This window comes from Dendrobium catenatum, unplaced genomic scaffold, assembly GCF_001605985.2.
Source record: "Dendrobium catenatum unplaced genomic scaffold, ASM160598v2 fragScaff_scaffold_1482, whole genome shotgun sequence".
NCBI classification, from domain to species: Eukaryota; Viridiplantae; Streptophyta; class Magnoliopsida; order Asparagales; family Orchidaceae; genus Dendrobium; species Dendrobium catenatum.
The window spans coordinates 2,543,845-2,560,509 of record NW_021319944.1 but is presented as its reverse complement, the minus strand read 5'-3'; the positions used below and the strand labels follow the sequence as shown (position 1 = coordinate 2,560,509).

General features: G+C 35.6%; 1 protein-coding gene across 1 annotated transcript in view; it reads right to left on the bottom strand.

The window, feature by feature from the left end:
• Positions 1–3,443: 3,443 nt before the first annotated feature.
• The window catches only part of LOC110103697 (gamma-soluble NSF attachment protein), a 19,173-nt gene continuing 5,951 nt past the window's right edge, over positions 3,444–16,665 (bottom strand). Inside the window, exons 2-5 of the mRNA XM_028700277.1 lie at positions 8,271–8,341; positions 7,904–7,983; positions 3,941–4,070; positions 3,444–3,647 (exon numbers count right to left, since the gene is read on the bottom strand). Of these exons, the coding sequence (XP_028556110.1) occupies positions 3,546–3,647; positions 3,941–4,070; positions 7,904–7,983; positions 8,271–8,341 (383 nt within the window). The 3' untranslated portion in view covers positions 3,444–3,545. The remainder of the gene's footprint in view (positions 3,648–3,940; positions 4,071–7,903; positions 7,984–8,270; positions 8,342–16,665) is intronic.

The following is a 16,665-nucleotide window of genomic DNA, read 5'->3' as shown; positions in this document are numbered from 1 at the left end:
TATGGATTTTACTCTTCCTTTAAAGAATTGTTGTTACTCTAACGGCCTAACTTTTATTATAGGATTTAGGTATGTATAATAACGTACTATCGTCGTATGGCTGATCACAAATAAAAATATTCTCTTAAAATTAAGCTGATCTAAATCAATAATCAATCTCTATAAACATTATTAGTCGTGATATAAATATCCTATCTACATTCCCTCTCAAACAAAATGTTCAATAATGACCATTAAACATATTGGTTTGATATTATTCCCTTAGTATATGGATGTGGGGATTTTGATTAGTGTTGTTGGGGATTGGATATGCAGTTTAATTTGTATTCATTGGTGTGGATCCACTAATGTAAACCAATAATTTTTTTTAACTTTTGAGTTAATTAAGTCAAATTCACACTCACATCACATATGTAAGCTTCGAACTCAATACATCTTGATTGTTGGACAAAGCTCACAATTAGGGATGTCAAAATCAGGTCACGGGTCGGATTCGGGTCCAACTCAGAACTGACCCTGGATTGTTTGACCCGACCCGAACTCGACCCACTTTTTATCTTCTCTTATTCTTCGTTGTTGTTCGGCTTTCGTTCTGCATGAGGTGTAGAGATTGCACGAGTTGCCTCTTCGGCTCCTTCGTTGTAGTTCAACTTCGCTCCTTAGATCACATTATTAGAAGTTACAACATTTTGATCGGAAGCAACGACGGAAGCTCGCTCGCTGTGAAGGTAACTTTCTCTCTTTCGTCATTGTTGTTCAACTTCGTTCTGCAAGAGGTGTGGAGATTGCACAAGTCGCTTCATCGGCTCCTTGTTAGTTTGACTTCGCTCTTTCGACGATGTTATCGGAAGTTACAACATTTTGATTGGAAGAAACGACAAGAGCTCGCTCGCTTTGAAGGTAACTTTCTCCCTTTCATCATTTATATTCAGCTTCGTTCCGCATGAGGTGTGGAGATTGCACGAGTCAGTTAGAAGCATCTAGGGTTTGCTTTTTATCATCTCTTTCTCATCGTTGCTATTCGACTTTACTCCACGGATGACGTTCCCTTCCGATCGAATCGGAAGTTACAACATTTTGATCGAAAGCAACGAAGTTTGCTCGCTGTGAAGCATGGCGAAATCCAATAAATACGCTGAACTACAAGATTCTAGGTCAAAACATGTTATTTTCAGGGTTGCTAGGTCAACCGAATCGACTCGTTTCGAGTTCGAGTCCTAATTTTTGTGTCGGATTCGAGTTTTCGGGTCGTGTCAAATGTTGACACCCCTACTCACAACCAACAAATACAGATGAGCTGCATAAATCAATACTAAATTATACACAAGGGTGGAACCAGGAGGAACTCAACGTAGGCAATTGTCCACACTAAAATCTTTTTTTTTTCTTATAATAATAAATATTTTAACTATTTTACTCACCTCGATTAATCATAATTGCCCGAATTTTAAGAAAAATATTTCATACATAAAATTATACATTTCACAATCTTATTGATGTTGACCCAACAATATTTTACATTTCACAATCTTCTATTACATATCCTCAAAAGAAAAGCATAATTGCTCAGCCTCATCATTTTATTTTTCTGAAAATGGTTCATCATACTCACTGATCGACATATAATTGTGCTCATGCTCTAACATAATGCATAAATAAATACTTCTATGATCTTGTTGTTTAATTTGCTTGTACATCCATCAGATAATGGAGTAATATCAAACTGAGGGTTTCTTTGGAGAGCTGCAGCATCGTTAAAATATAATTATGAAGCTTTTATGAGGAAAATATTTTTTTAAAGTTAATGTAAATATTATGATTTAAAAAAAATAATTATTTTTAAGAAATCCACAAATTAATAAGTTTGCTTGCAAAACTTAACTTTCCATCATAAAAATTTCTGAAATATAATAAAAAAATTTAAATAATGTAACAAAAAAATAATAAGAAAATAATCTAAATAAAAATATGATTATTATCTGAAAAATAAGATAGTGAAAAAATTATCCTAAATAAATCATGACTTTACACAAAGCTTAGGGGTCTTAAATAAGGTATAGCTTAGCCAATTAAGAGCATCTCCAACCGAACGCGAAACGAGCGTAAAGCGTCGTTCGGTCGCTCCAGACGAACGTCAAATTTTCCGCCATTTAATTACGGATGAACAGTGCAACCCCAATATTGGCGTTGCACTATTCACCTACGCTATTTTGCTCTCTCAACCGGAAAAACACGCGAAAGTAGAAGTATTGTTACATTCGCAAAAGCACATAAAATGGCGTTCAATTGGAGCAGCACCACGGCATTTTGGAGTTTTGCTATTTTTTTGCCGTGAAAAATGGAGTTCTCCGTTGGAGATGCCCTAACACTACTTCGTGCCTTGCATATGCAAGGGATTGAGAGAGTGCATAATTTAGAGAAAATGGCAAGACAAATGAATTACAAGTTCATAACGGTAACACAAAATTTTGGAGACAATAAATCAGATTATGCATTTCAAAGGCTACCGATTCATTTTTGCTTAAGGAGATTGTTTTTGGTACATGAGGTGCTAGGGTTTCAAGTTTGATTAGAGCGCTCGCGGCTTCGATCCAAATCTGGCAAAAGTCGCTAGGGCACGAAAGAAAGAGATCAATAATAAGATAGATTTATGGGCGGACCTTAGCCAACAATTTGTGAACGCTACTGCAAACATCCTAAAAATTTCAATTTATTCATGATAAATTTAGCAGAGATTAAAATCACTATTTATATCTATCTATAACGATGATTGTAAAACCGCTATTATAAATTGCTGCAAAAATATAACTTTTTTGGTTGCGTAAAGACTAAAGATGTCATTTTGTTAAATATAATGTGCAATCAACATTTATTTCTAGCTCTCTTTACAAATCTTCTCAAAAATAAACATTTCAATCTTACAACCAAAATAAATGAATAAAATTAAAACTTGTTTTCTATTTATAAAGAATCAAATGGTCCGTTATCCAATTTCCATTTCAAATCAGCAATTAACAAATTTTCTCAATTTAAAAAAATAAATAAATAGACTGATAGAGTGATAGTTATGCATGCAAAAATATGTTTCATTTTAAATAAATTCATATTCATGATATTTTTTATATAACTTAAATATTTAATGTTACATAAATTAGGAGAACTTTGTGTCATGTATGTAAATCTAACAATAAATAAACAAATTCAGAAGTGTATTCATTGAATCGAAAGAAAATTTTCAAGGCTTAGATATGTACTTAACCAATTAGAAATCAACCAAAAAGTTAACAACAGATTTACGTTTTACTGCTATCTAACATACATCAAACCGTGATTTTAAGCAGTTATTAATCTTTTCAATCTTGCTCAGCAACTATATATACAAGTATATATGTGAAAGCAAGGTTGAAGTTGGGCTCCGCCACTGATTACAACCCGGCGGGCAAAGGGCAACCGCAATAGCAGCATTGAAATATATTTGCAATAATCAACAGGTTCAGAAAAAAAAAATCAGATTTTACATTTTGTTCATCATAATATAATTCTCTTTAAACTAAATTATCCTCATCCAAAGCTTCTTGCTCATCAGCATCGTCTATTTCTATCCCTTTCAGATCACCTGTCGGCAGTTTTCTGGCAAGCCTAATGATCTGGCTTTCAAAGCAAAACTCATTATCTCTATGATGTTAAAGCCTCATAAAACATAAAAAAAATTTACAACCACAGTGCAAACTATGGTCATATTAACTCTCGAAATTGAAGAAAAACAGACAACAGATTATCTGGAACAAAAATTATTCATTTTGCTGAAACAGTTGAAATTCATTAGAAATGGCCTTGGAGAAAATCTTTCATTTGTTTCGCCAAAACTTCATTCAAAAATAAATTTTAAAATGATAAACAAAACAGAAAGAATTTGATTAAAATTACAGAGAATAATTACCGCATGATCAAGATGAGAAATGATGCTTGATTGAGCTATACGTTTGATCTCTTCAACATCACCTTCTCTATAAGCAGAAAGCAGCTTGCTTGCGCAGCGGCTCTGATCACTACTAAGGAAAGCTGAAACCCTGCACAAGTAAAGCCCAATTTATGCTTCAAATTTTAAATTCTTTTTTGAAAATTGATGTGTCTATTTAGATTCACTGGTTTAGCTCAATGTAGATAGAAATTAGTTTGTTTTTAAATTCTGAAAAGCGTATAATGATAAAAAAAAAAAAACCATCATGTTTTATATCGACAAACAAAGCTAAACAAAACAAACTAGCCCTAAACTAAAAATCCAACTGCCACTTCTATTTGCTAAAGCTTCGTTTGGGACAAATTTTTTATTACTTCTTTAAACAGTTTTTTAGTATAAAAATTAATTTTTTTTATTAGAAAGCTGCTTCAAGAAATAGTAAAAAAAGCCGTCCCAAATGTAGCCTAAATCAATGACTTAAACGTAGACGAGCCAAAATAACATCTATAAGCTCTTGATGAGTTTGGCCAAGTGATTTATAGTTTCAAATTGCATACAAAGAAAACGGGATCAATCACAAAAAAGATTTAAATTAATTGCTTGTTACTCACTGTGTGCAATCATCATAGCATTTCTGAGCTTGCTTGAAATCGTGTAAATAAAGATAGACGATAATTGCACTGAGATAAGCCTACAAGAATAAGAGTCATTGATATCATTTAGATCATTTAGAGAAAATTGAGGAATTTTAAAGAAAGAGAGAGATGGTATGGCTATAAGCACTTCAACAAAAACAATAAGAACATATTTCTAAATAGGCATGGGATTTAAGCAATTCAACCAATATCATGCTTTGAGAACAAGGATGGAAATGAAAATATGCGGGCTTTAAGAAGAATTAAATCCATATACAGAATTCCACGAGCCCTTACCAGAAAAAGGCTAGCAAAGAAAAATCCTTACCACACCAGATTGTTCTAGCAAGGAAAAATACTTAACCTGATGTACAGCATCTGATGTTTAGATCACTGGTTCTGAATAGGAACTCAATAAATTCATACGCTTTAATGAATAAGCATCATAATATTGAAATTTTAAAATTTACTTTAAATTGGAATTTTTTTCTAATAAAAGAAATGTTATGCCACACTTCAATTTACTGCAAGCAGGAAATGCATATGTATTAGCCAAGTCTTCCGCATTATTGCATATGCGCTTTTTTTTCTAGTTGCATAAAGATTATTGCTATTTTGTTCATAAATTATCTTATGGGTAAGTTAAATCTAGTTACCTAAAGTTGTACAATTCGTAGCAAGGCCCTGTGCCTGTAAATTCTTATCATCAAATCACATATGTCAGTAGTGGGTAAAAAGCAGGTCCTTTTAACATCCGATTAATGTTTTCCATTAAATTTAATGAAAACTTTTTGCCTTAAATGTTCTATATCTCCATATTTCATCTCCACGTGTCGTGTGCAGGACTCTTAGTTCCACTAAATGGAAACGCATGTAAGAGTATAGAAACATCACAACATATTGATGGTAAATATTGGAATTCAGTGGTTATTATTGTTAAAAAATTTAACAGAATATATCCATGCGCCATTGCAGGGAACTTTATAGTAAAAAAAATTAGTGGAATAATCCCACCAAAAATATGAATGGAATAATCCCAAATTCCCATGAAATATAAATATTTAAAGTGACAATAAAGTCACCCCGATGATAGTCGTGTTGAATGCAAAATATCAACCGGAGAGGTTAACCTTTAAATTCCATCAAAAACTTCAAAACTCTACATATATTCAAAAACAGAAATTAATCATCTAACACTTAAAGCAAAATACCGATCCACCTTGCGCAACAGTTTGCCAAAGTAAATAAGTTTTAAAATCACTTTAGCTCACAAAGAACAAATGTCTATTAGAAAATATCACTAGGATTCATTCTTTAATCATCGCTTGCCAGTAAGGATATGGCACGTGTCCTCTAATTTGTGGTTTCGCCACCAAATGACACCACAAGTAAACGGTTATGACCGGGATCCTCTAACTGTGTGATTTTGTCGTCAAATGGTACCCATAAATTATGGTCTAATTATGGTCATGGTCAGAGCCCGTATGTTCCATGACGGTTTTAAATCATTGAGTAATGAATCAATAGGATATAACCGATATGACACAAAGCCCTATGTTATCTAAGGTGGGCCAAAGTCTGTCCCCTTAGGCAAATATTCACCCCAAGTCTACAAAGTACCCTTGGACGAAGCAACCAATGACTGACGACAAGAATCCTTTGGTCATGTTGGGTCGAATACCTCCTCTAACTAAGTAGGCTAGGGACCATGATGACCCAAGACGACAGAACCATGGGATCTTGATCGGGTTCATCATCATCCCCCCCCCCCCAATCCGCTTTAAGTGCGCGGCGATAAACTTCGATTTTTAAATATCAAATTTTGCTACTATTATATGCTTAATACAATGTATCTATTTGATGACTAGCCTTAACTGAAAGTTCTCTCTAGTTATCAAGAGGGGTAATTAACTATAAGGGTTTGCGCCTATAGGAACTCAGATCATAAAGTCCTCGCAAAATGAGGGTGAAATCTTTGGGTAATGTCTTAATCTAAAACACAATGTTCCTTCTGAAAATTTACCTCGAAACCTAAACTCGTTAAAGCTCACCTCGTCGACACACAAAAAAGAATAGGGTCGCAGAGAGGCCGGGCACGAATTTTCGAGCCCACAATGTCGTTGCCATTTTTAGCTATCCTTGGGATTTTCGACCCTTAAGCAAGTGTCAAGGGTATTAAGCTTACCTTTGTCGAATTAACATGATGCGAAACAAACAAGAATTGCACGAAAATGGTTTAAAGGATTACAAAGCTTGCTACTTAAGATTAAGGTTTCGTAAGATTAGATTAGAGAATTTTCAATCGTCGATCTTATTGTAGTAAGCAGTTACAAATCAAAAGTTTAAGGCAAGTTAAGATAGATCTGAAATTATCACAGAAAAACAAATATGTTGTAATACAATCCCACAGTTAATATTTAGAAAGTTCACTATGAGTTACCATGCTCACTCACACTCAAAGTATGGCTTAGCGGAGAAAGGTCTTCAGCACACCCAACGATGCCACGAGGACGATCGCAACGCCAATGGTCTTGATCCACGGAAAGGTCGACGGTGGTGGAAAGGTAGCCGCGGACGGGGAAGGTGTAGATCTCCCAACGAGAAGCCAATGCGTCTTAGGCTTTTGAAGATCGATCGTATGTGCCAAGCAATAGAGGATGCGCTAGACGTATCTTTCCTCCGTCTCATCGTATTCCCAATCGGGGTCGTAGAAAGGTGAGAGAAGAATGTCAATCTCCCCACGATCGTTGTAAGCAAACCTGTGATCAACCTCGAGATCGGCCATTCGACATTGAAAGGAGATGAAAGGACATCGTCTTCGTCTTTTGGCTTCAAAATTCCCAAGGGAGGGAGCAAGGAGGGGGCGGCCAAAGTGGAGAAGAGAGAGTGGCGGGTGGTTTGGGGAAGAAGCTTAGGTTAAAAGTAGGAGAAAGTGAATTACTACAAATCTGAAATTGATTTCAGATTTTGAGTAGTTTTGGAGGGAATCAATTTGAAATTGATTTCAAATTTCAAATATGATTGAGGTCCCAATAGGAAAAACATTAGGAGAGCCCATTAATGGGGGCCGGCAGCATGGAGAGAGGGGAATAGTATAAAAATTAATTTTTTTTATTAGAAAGCTGCTTCAAAAAACAGTAAAAAAAGCTGTCCCAAACGTAGCCTAAATCAATGACTTAAACGTAGACGAGCCAAAATAACATTATAAGCTCTTGATGAGTTTGGCCAAGTGATTTAGTTTCAAATTGCATACAAAGAAAACGGGATAAATCTCAAAAAAGATTTAAATTAATTGCTTGTTACTCACTGTGTGCAATCATCATAGCATTTCTGAGCTTGCTTGAAATCGTGTAAATAAAGATAGACGATAATTGCACTGAGATAAGCCTACAAGAATAAGAGTCATTGATATCGTTTAGAGAAAATTGAAGAATTTTAAAGAAAGAGAAAGATGGTATGACTATAAGCGCTTCAACAAAAACAATAAGAACATAAGCAGAAAATCAAAATAAAAACTTATTTCTAAATAGGCATGGGTTTTAAGCAATTCAACCAATATCATGCTTTGAGAACAAGGATGGAAATGAAAATATGCGAGCTTTAAGAAGAATTAAATCCATATACAGAATCCCACGCACCCTTACGAGAAAGGACTAGCAAAGAAAAATCCTTACCACACCAGATTGTTCTAGCAAGGAAAAATACTTAACCGGATCTACAGCATCTGATGTTGAGATTACTGGTTCTGAATGAGGAACTCAATAAATTCATACGCTTTAATGAATAAGCATCATAATATTGAAATTTTAAAATTTACTTTAAATTGGAATTTTATCTAATAAAAGAAATGTTATGCCACACCTCAATTTACTGCAAGCAGGAAATGCATGTATATTATATTACATGTATAGATAGCCATGTCTTCGCATTATTGCATATGAGCTTTTGTTTTTTAGTTGCATAAAGATTATAGCTATTTTGTTCATAAATTATCTTATGGGTAAGTTAAATCTAGTTACCTAAAGTTGCACAATTCGTAGCAAGGCCCTATGCCTGTAAATTCTTATCATCAAATCACATATGTCAGTAGTGGGTAAAAAGCAGGTCCTCCTTCTAACATCACAACATTTTTTTTTCCCTAACATCACAACATTCTTTTTTTTCCTAACATCACAACATATTGATGGTAAATATTGGAATTCAGTGGTTATTATAGTTAAAAATTTAACAGAATATATCCATGCGCCATTGCGGGGAACTTTATAGTAAAAAAAATATAAGTGGAACAATCCTGCTAAAAATATGAATGGAACAATCCCAAATTCTCATGAAATATAAACATTTAAAGTGACAATAAAGTCACCCCGATGATAGCCATGTTGAATGTGAAATATCAACATGAGGGATTAACCTTTAAATTACAGCAAAAACTTCAAAACTCTACATATATTCAAAAACTGAAATTAATCATCTAACACTTAAAGCAAAATATACATCCACTGCACAACAGTTTGCCAAAATAAACAAGCTTTAAAACACTTCAGCTCACAAAGAGCAAATGTATAGTATAAAATATCACTATGATTCATTTTCAAATCATCTCTTGCTAGTAAGAACGTAGCATGTGTCCTCTAATCGGTGGTTTCGCCGCCAAAATGGCATCACAAGTAAACGGTTATGATCGAGACCCTCTGACCGTGTGGTTTTGTCGTCAAATGGTACCCATAAAATTTGGTCATGGACAGAGCCCGTATGTTCCATGACGACTTTAAATGGTACCCATAAAATAGGGCACAAAGCCCTTTGTTAGTTAAGGTGGGCTCAATTCTATCCCCTAAGGAAAATATTCACCCCAAGTCTACAAGGTATTTTTGGACGAAGTAACCCATAATTGACAACAAGAATCCTTCGATCAGGTTGGGTCGAATACCTCCTCTGACTAAGTAGACTAGGGAACATAATGACTCGAGACGACGGAACCATGAGATCTTGATAGGGTTCATCATCATTCCCCCCATCATCTGCTTTAAGTGCGCGGTGATAAATTTCGATTTTCAAATATCAAATTCTGCTACTATCATATGTCGAATACTATGTATCTATTTGACGATTAGCCTTAATCGAAAGTTCTCTCTAGTTATCAAGAGGGGTAATAACTCTAGTTGCACCTATAGGAACTCAGATCATAAAGTCCTCATAAAATGAGGGTGAAATCTCTAGGTAATGTCTTAATCTAAAACATAATCTTCCTACTGAAAATTTAACTCAAAACCTAAACTCGTTAAAACTCATCTCGTCGACACACAAAAAGAATGGGGTCGCGGAGAGGCCGTGCATGAATTTTCGGAGCCCATAATGTCGTTGCATTTTTAGCTATCCTTGGGCTTTTTGACCCTTAAGCAAGTGTCAAGGGTATTAAGCTTACCTTTATAAAATTAACATTTGGCCACACTTAGCATCAAAATTGTAAGAAAATATTTTGTTAAATGATAGAAATTTTTATTTGGGGGACAAATTTATTTGTTAGCCTTTACTGTAACAACTATAAGGTATAACCAAAGAGAAAATGAAAGAGAGAATATATTGTTTTATGGATCGGTTATTGTTATTTTTCAATGTTCGTTCAATTGACTAGGGCTCCACTCCACTTGGCTTACCTTTCTTAAGGCTAGCTAATGAATTTGGACATCCATAAATTAGAATATTATTAGAAAAATAAAAAATGATTTGTAAATACATGAGCAATACAAAATTTCAATTCTTCACATTCCATGTCAAAAGAACTTCAATTCCTTTATTGGTTTGTATCATGTGATGGCCCACAACTTTGATCCCTTTTGGCAATGCATAGAACCTCCCGATTATGCAAATCCAACTCCTTCCAATCATACTAGGGGGTTTTGAGTTTCTTGAGGGTGAGATTAGCTTGACTCTTGCACCAAGGAAACAAACCACGCATAGTTTTTACTTAGCAATATTATTTGTTGTGTTCTACCTTTATTCTTCCAACAAGTACAAAGTATCACAGATCTCCTATGCATCTTGATATTGGCTATCCATCCAATTGGATAAAATTGTAGTAGCCTTCTCTGCTCGAGCATGTAGACTACAAAAATCCACGAGTTTGAGATCCACACAAAGGCTAATGAGAAATAGCTTTCACCTATGACTATTAATAGGGTCATTAATATGCCCATAGCAATGATAGTAATTCATACGCCCAAGGTCTTCTTCTACCTTCAAGCTTTTTCCTTATAATAGTCATGATAATGTTGTTGATGGCATCCGCCGATCCCTATGTCTATGGATGGATAATTGAACTAAATCTTAGGTTAATTTCATTCATGAAGCAAAAGTTTATTGACTTTCTTTTAAAATTGAAGACCATTTACGATTATCACCAATGGAAGGTTTAACCAACTAAAGATCTAAACCCACAAGAACCTCTTCATTGCGTCAATAGTTTCTTCAGAAGGCAGAATAGCATCAAACCATTAGGATCGGTAGGAATACCCATTTTCTGAGAATCATGAGAATATGATCGATGAAATCTATTGCCCATATTATGAACGGCCATGAACTCATATCAAATGATGTTATTAACTCAGTTAATGAGAGAATTTGACATACACCGTGATGTGGAACGATCATGTAAAGTTGAATTACTTGAAGAGTTTGCACGCTTAAGTGTTAGAAGCCACAATAATCATATCTTCACAATGAATTTTCTAACGACAAAAAAAAAAAAACACTAAGAGCGGTAAAACGAGCTTAGGCTAAATCACATACAAAGGATTTAAGATCGTAAAAACATTCAATTTAATCTAATGATGCATACATGATTGGTTTTCAACGATGATCCCTAAACTAACAATGAGTTTAGTTATCATAAGAATCCACTCCCTCAATTATCTAATTCACTAGGTTATAGCGGATGAGAATTAACATTATCTATGTGAATCAACTAAACCATAATTGAGAGCGACTAGGAAGATAGGAGATTTGGGGAAGAGTTCACCATCGTTAAATTCTTAGATATGATTTGAGGGCGAGGGAGAAGATCCGGAGTCCGGTGGTTGAACTTGAAGAAGTCCTGCGTGTGGACAGCCGTGTGGGATCTTCTGGGCAACCAATGAGAGCCTTCCGGATGGCGAATCAGCACTAGAAAACTGCTGAAATCTTGGAACAACAGTTGTGGGGGTAACTGGCGGAGGTTGGGTGGGGGTAACTGGCGGCTTGGGCGGCCCAAGGAGGCCGGCGGAAAGGGGAGGGGCTCGAGTTAGGGGAAATTACAAAGAAAGGCTTTGGAGGAAATGAGGCCGGCGGGTGGGGAAATTGGGGAGGGAATTTGATGCAAGGAAAAATAGAAAAAAAAAAAAAGAAAGATAAGAGAACCGCGAACCTTGGAATCCACCAAGATTGACTGGCATTGCTTTTGCCCCACTTGGGCCTCTCCTCTCACGAACTCACTAATAGATCATCCAAAGAGAGAACTTAGAACTCACAAAGAGATCCATAAGCACAAGCTGAAATTTTTCTCATATTCATCATCCCATAATACAAAACAACTAGCCTATAAATGAAGAGAAGAAATAAAAGACTAAAATACCCTTCGGCTACATGACCAGCCGTAAGGGTATAAAGGGAAAAATAACAATATAAAATAAACTAGTACATAAACATATAAATAAATAACTCAAGATCGTAGCTGTTGATCTCCGATGTCCTCATCACACCGCCCCTTTTAGTGAGATCTTATACATCTTATTTCATAGTTTGCCAAAAATATATTTTCCTTAACAATTTCTTAATAGAAATTTGTCAAATGGGCTCCGCATTCTCCACTATTTTTCTCTTTGAGTACTTCATTTTCTTTTGTCGATTGCAAGCACCATCAGCTGATTTCAAAGAAAGATTTTTTAACAATGCTACAACTGAGATGAAATACCAAACAATTTTGCATCGTAGCACTTTTGGGAATGCTCTTAGTGTATTGAAATTCAAGATTGAAGAATACCCGAAATCTAGTTGGTCATTATACATCACATTTGGTTCTTGTGTCGATGGGATGGATAGCACATAGATTATAGTTGCATGTAGATTCCCAAATGATGGGAACATCAGATTTCGACACGTGTACCATCGCCAACGGCGTAGATCGACGGCTACGATCCAGAGCCTCTACTTTTGAGATTATTTACAGCTTATGTCATGTGTTGGCAATTTCCACTTGAACTTCCTTCAGATACCAATCCAAAGCTGGTTACTGTACCTCAAACTATTAGGATTATAATGGCAAACAGTTGTGAGTTGATGCATGTAATTAATCTCCTTACACTAATTATGTTTACCGATTAAAGACCTACCAAAAGAGCTTTGCATTGGGCAAGGTTGCTAGCTTCCTCGCATTTGAGTCAGATGGCAAAGTTAGGAACCATTCCCTTAGGACCCTTCAAGATCAAGCCAAGTTCATTGCTATTTATTCTAGATGCATAGAATGTGCATGATCCAGCAAGCTTCTTCAAATTCTTACTGTTGAATCACGGAGCCAAGGGGAGGCCACATCAACAATTCATGGGCAGCAATTCGAGGGCGCTACAGTTGGAAATACGTGGGATATGATTATTATAATTAATTAGAATAAATGTCTTTCCTTTTTTTTGTTTATTCTCCTAGAATATATATATATATATAATGATTCCAATGAATAGAAAGAAATTTGAGTCACCCTCTAAACAATTTCTTCATGGTAAAAGAGCCTAGGAAAATCCTAAGCCTTCTCAAAGTGCTGGCGGAAAACCTTCCTCCCTTTCTTCCAAACCCCGTAGCCGGCAGTAACTCTCCATCATCATGCGCTGATAGCCTCTCTTCAAGCATCGGTAGCCCTTGGCCAAAATTCATCTTCTCTCTCAACAGAGGAAACCCAACCATGTCCATGCCATGGATAGCGAGATCTCATCCTCATACCCAAATATTACCGGTTTAAACACCAGAAACTCTGAATTTACAAACAACTCTTCTCCTCTTCCTCGCATCACAAACCACCGATTTAATAGGAAATTTTTTTGCAATGGTCTCAATTGGTGAGAATGTTTATTTACAGGAGAGGAAAAAAGAACTATCTCACTGGTGAAGCCCCTATACCACCGCAAACTAATCCTCTCGACAGAAAATGGAAAGCAGAGAATCATTAGATAATGTCTTGGCTCATCAACTCCATGGTGAGAACTTTCTTCTTTATGAGATGACCCAAGAAATATGGGAGGCCGTTAAAGAGACATGCTCCAATTCCGACAACACTTCTGAGCTATTCACAATTGAAACCATTCTTCACGACTGCCTACAAGAGGACCTAATGGTAACTCAATATTTTAATACTCTAACCTGTTATTGGCACCAATTAGATATGTTTGAACAGTATCAACGGAAATTCCCGGAAGATCACCCACTTCACCAAAAGATTGTTGAGACAAAAAAGAATATTCAAATTCTTGATGGGTTATGATATTTGTTGAAGATGATATAGAAGTTCAAAGACAAACCACTGAAGAAGTTAATCATATCATTCCTTCTATTGAATAGTTAAAATTTCATGTGCCAGATAATTTATGTTTATGCTTTTGTTGTTGTACTAGACATTTAATGCTTTCTTTTATTTTGATATTATAAGTTACAAGGATACAAATGATGTTGTTTTCTTCTTCTTTTTTTTGTAATTTCAAATATTAAGCTTTAATTGCTTTCTTAATTTTTATGTATGATTTATAAATTATAATGATATGTCTGCACCGTACATGTATCTTATATTTTTAAGAATTGACGTGTCTCGTATATGTATCGTGTCGCATCCGTGTCACCGTATCCGTTTCGGTGCAACATAGCAGGCTGTTAAAGAAGAAATTATGGCATTGGAAAAAAAATTAAACTTGAGTGATTATGAATCTCCCACCATGAAAGAAGGTTGTGACTTGCAAATGGGTGTTCACTGTAAAGCATAAGGTGGATATAAGTGTTGAGAGACTGAAAGCTAGACTAGTTGCAAGAGGATTCACTCAGTGTTATGGAATAGACTATCAGGAAAATTTTGCTCCTGTTACAAAGCTCAACACCATTAAGATTCTTCTTTCTTTAGTAGAAAATTTAGATTGGCCCCTCCATCAACTAGATATCAAGAATGCCTTCTTGAATGAGAACCTAAAAGAAGTCGACATGGAGATTTCAATGGGGATTCAAAAGTCTTGTGGAAGGGATGAAGTGTGTAAACTGTTGAAATCCTTCTATGGATTAAATAAGTCTTCAAAAGCATGACTTGGAAGATTCTCAAGGTATGTAAAAGGCCATGATTATAGGCAATGTCAAGCAGATCATACTTTGTTTGTGAAGCAATAAAAAAGAGACAAGGTAGTAGTACTGATTGTATATGTGGATGACATCATCCTTACTGGAAATGATATAGATGAAATAATGAAGATCAAGCAGGCTTTGTCCAAGGAGTTTGAAGTTAAAGATCTAGGATCACTAAGATATTTCATTGGTATTGAGGTAGCTCGATCAACCAAAGGTATATTTGTTTCCCAACGAAAGCATACCTTAGACCTACTGAAGGAGACCAGCATGATAGTACACTAATAGGACTTGATGATCAAAACAACACACAAAAATATAAAAAATAGCAACTCCAAATAGATCCAGAAATAACACAAAGAGAGTTGTTTTTATTAATTTCTAAGCAAAGCAAGACAAGATACAAGTTGATTCACTATTCGAGATGTGAATTGTCTCTCCCACAATTCCTAGCAGTAACTCGAAACCCAAACACCTCACAAAAACTGCTGCAAAAATTCAAAACATAACATAAAACCCTAACCCTCCATAATCTCCTCCCATAAACAACTCAAATCACCTAATAAATGCCCCTTACATCTTTTCCAAAGAATTTCTCCCTTTCCCAAAGAGTTTCCTGCCAATGCATCTTCTCCTATAGGTGATAAAGAAGGTCCTGGGCCCCACCTGGGCAGATGGACTGCTGCTACCAGCTGCATCATACACTTATGAATCATAAGAAAAAACTTGGGATAAAAAAGGGGGGAGTTCTAATAGATAAAGGAAGATATCAACATCTAGTATGAAAGTTTATATACATCTCCCACATCCGTCCATATATTGGGTTTGTTGTGAGCATGGTAAGCCAATATATGAGTAATCCTATGAAGGAGCACATGGATGCAGTATATAAAATCTTGAGATATCTCAAGAATGTACCTGGAAAGGGGCTATTATTCAAGAAAAATGAAGATGGGAAATTGATCATTCATTCTGATAAAGATTGGGCAATAAGTCAGATTGACAGTCGATCAACCACAAGATATTGTTCATTTGTGTAGGGGAACCTGGTGACATAGAGGAGCAGGAAACAATCTATTATTTCCAGAAGCAATGCAGAATCTGAATTGAGAACATTAGGAGTTACTATTTGTGAAGGTATCTGGATCAGAAAAGTATTGATTGGACTGAGAATAAAGTATGAAGGCACGATAAAGTTGAAATGTAACAATCTTGAAATGTGACAATCAACCCACAATCAGTATAGCCAAGGATCTAGTACATCACGATAGAACAAAACATGTTACTATTGATAGACACTTTATACATGAGAAAATAAAAAACTCATAAATTGAAATAGTATATACCCCAACTCATGAATAATTTGCCGATGTTCTAACAAAGGCACTACCAGGCTCTCTACTTGATAAGTTTGTTTGCAAGTTAGAATTGTATAACCTGTATAACCCAATTTGAAGGGGAGTGTTGAATCACGCAGCCAAGGGGAGGCCACGTCAGCAATCCATGGGCAGCAATCCGAGAGCTACAGTTGGAGATCCGTGAGATATGATTATTATAATTAATTAGATTAAATACATTTTCTCTTTTGTTTATTAAAATTTATTTTTGTGGGCTCCGAAAATTCGGCCCCGGCCTCCGCCCGCTTTTTCTTTTTTTTCGGCGAGAGAGTTTTAACGGAATAAGTTCCAGGGTAAATTTTGGAAGGTAGATGGGTTTGTAGATAAG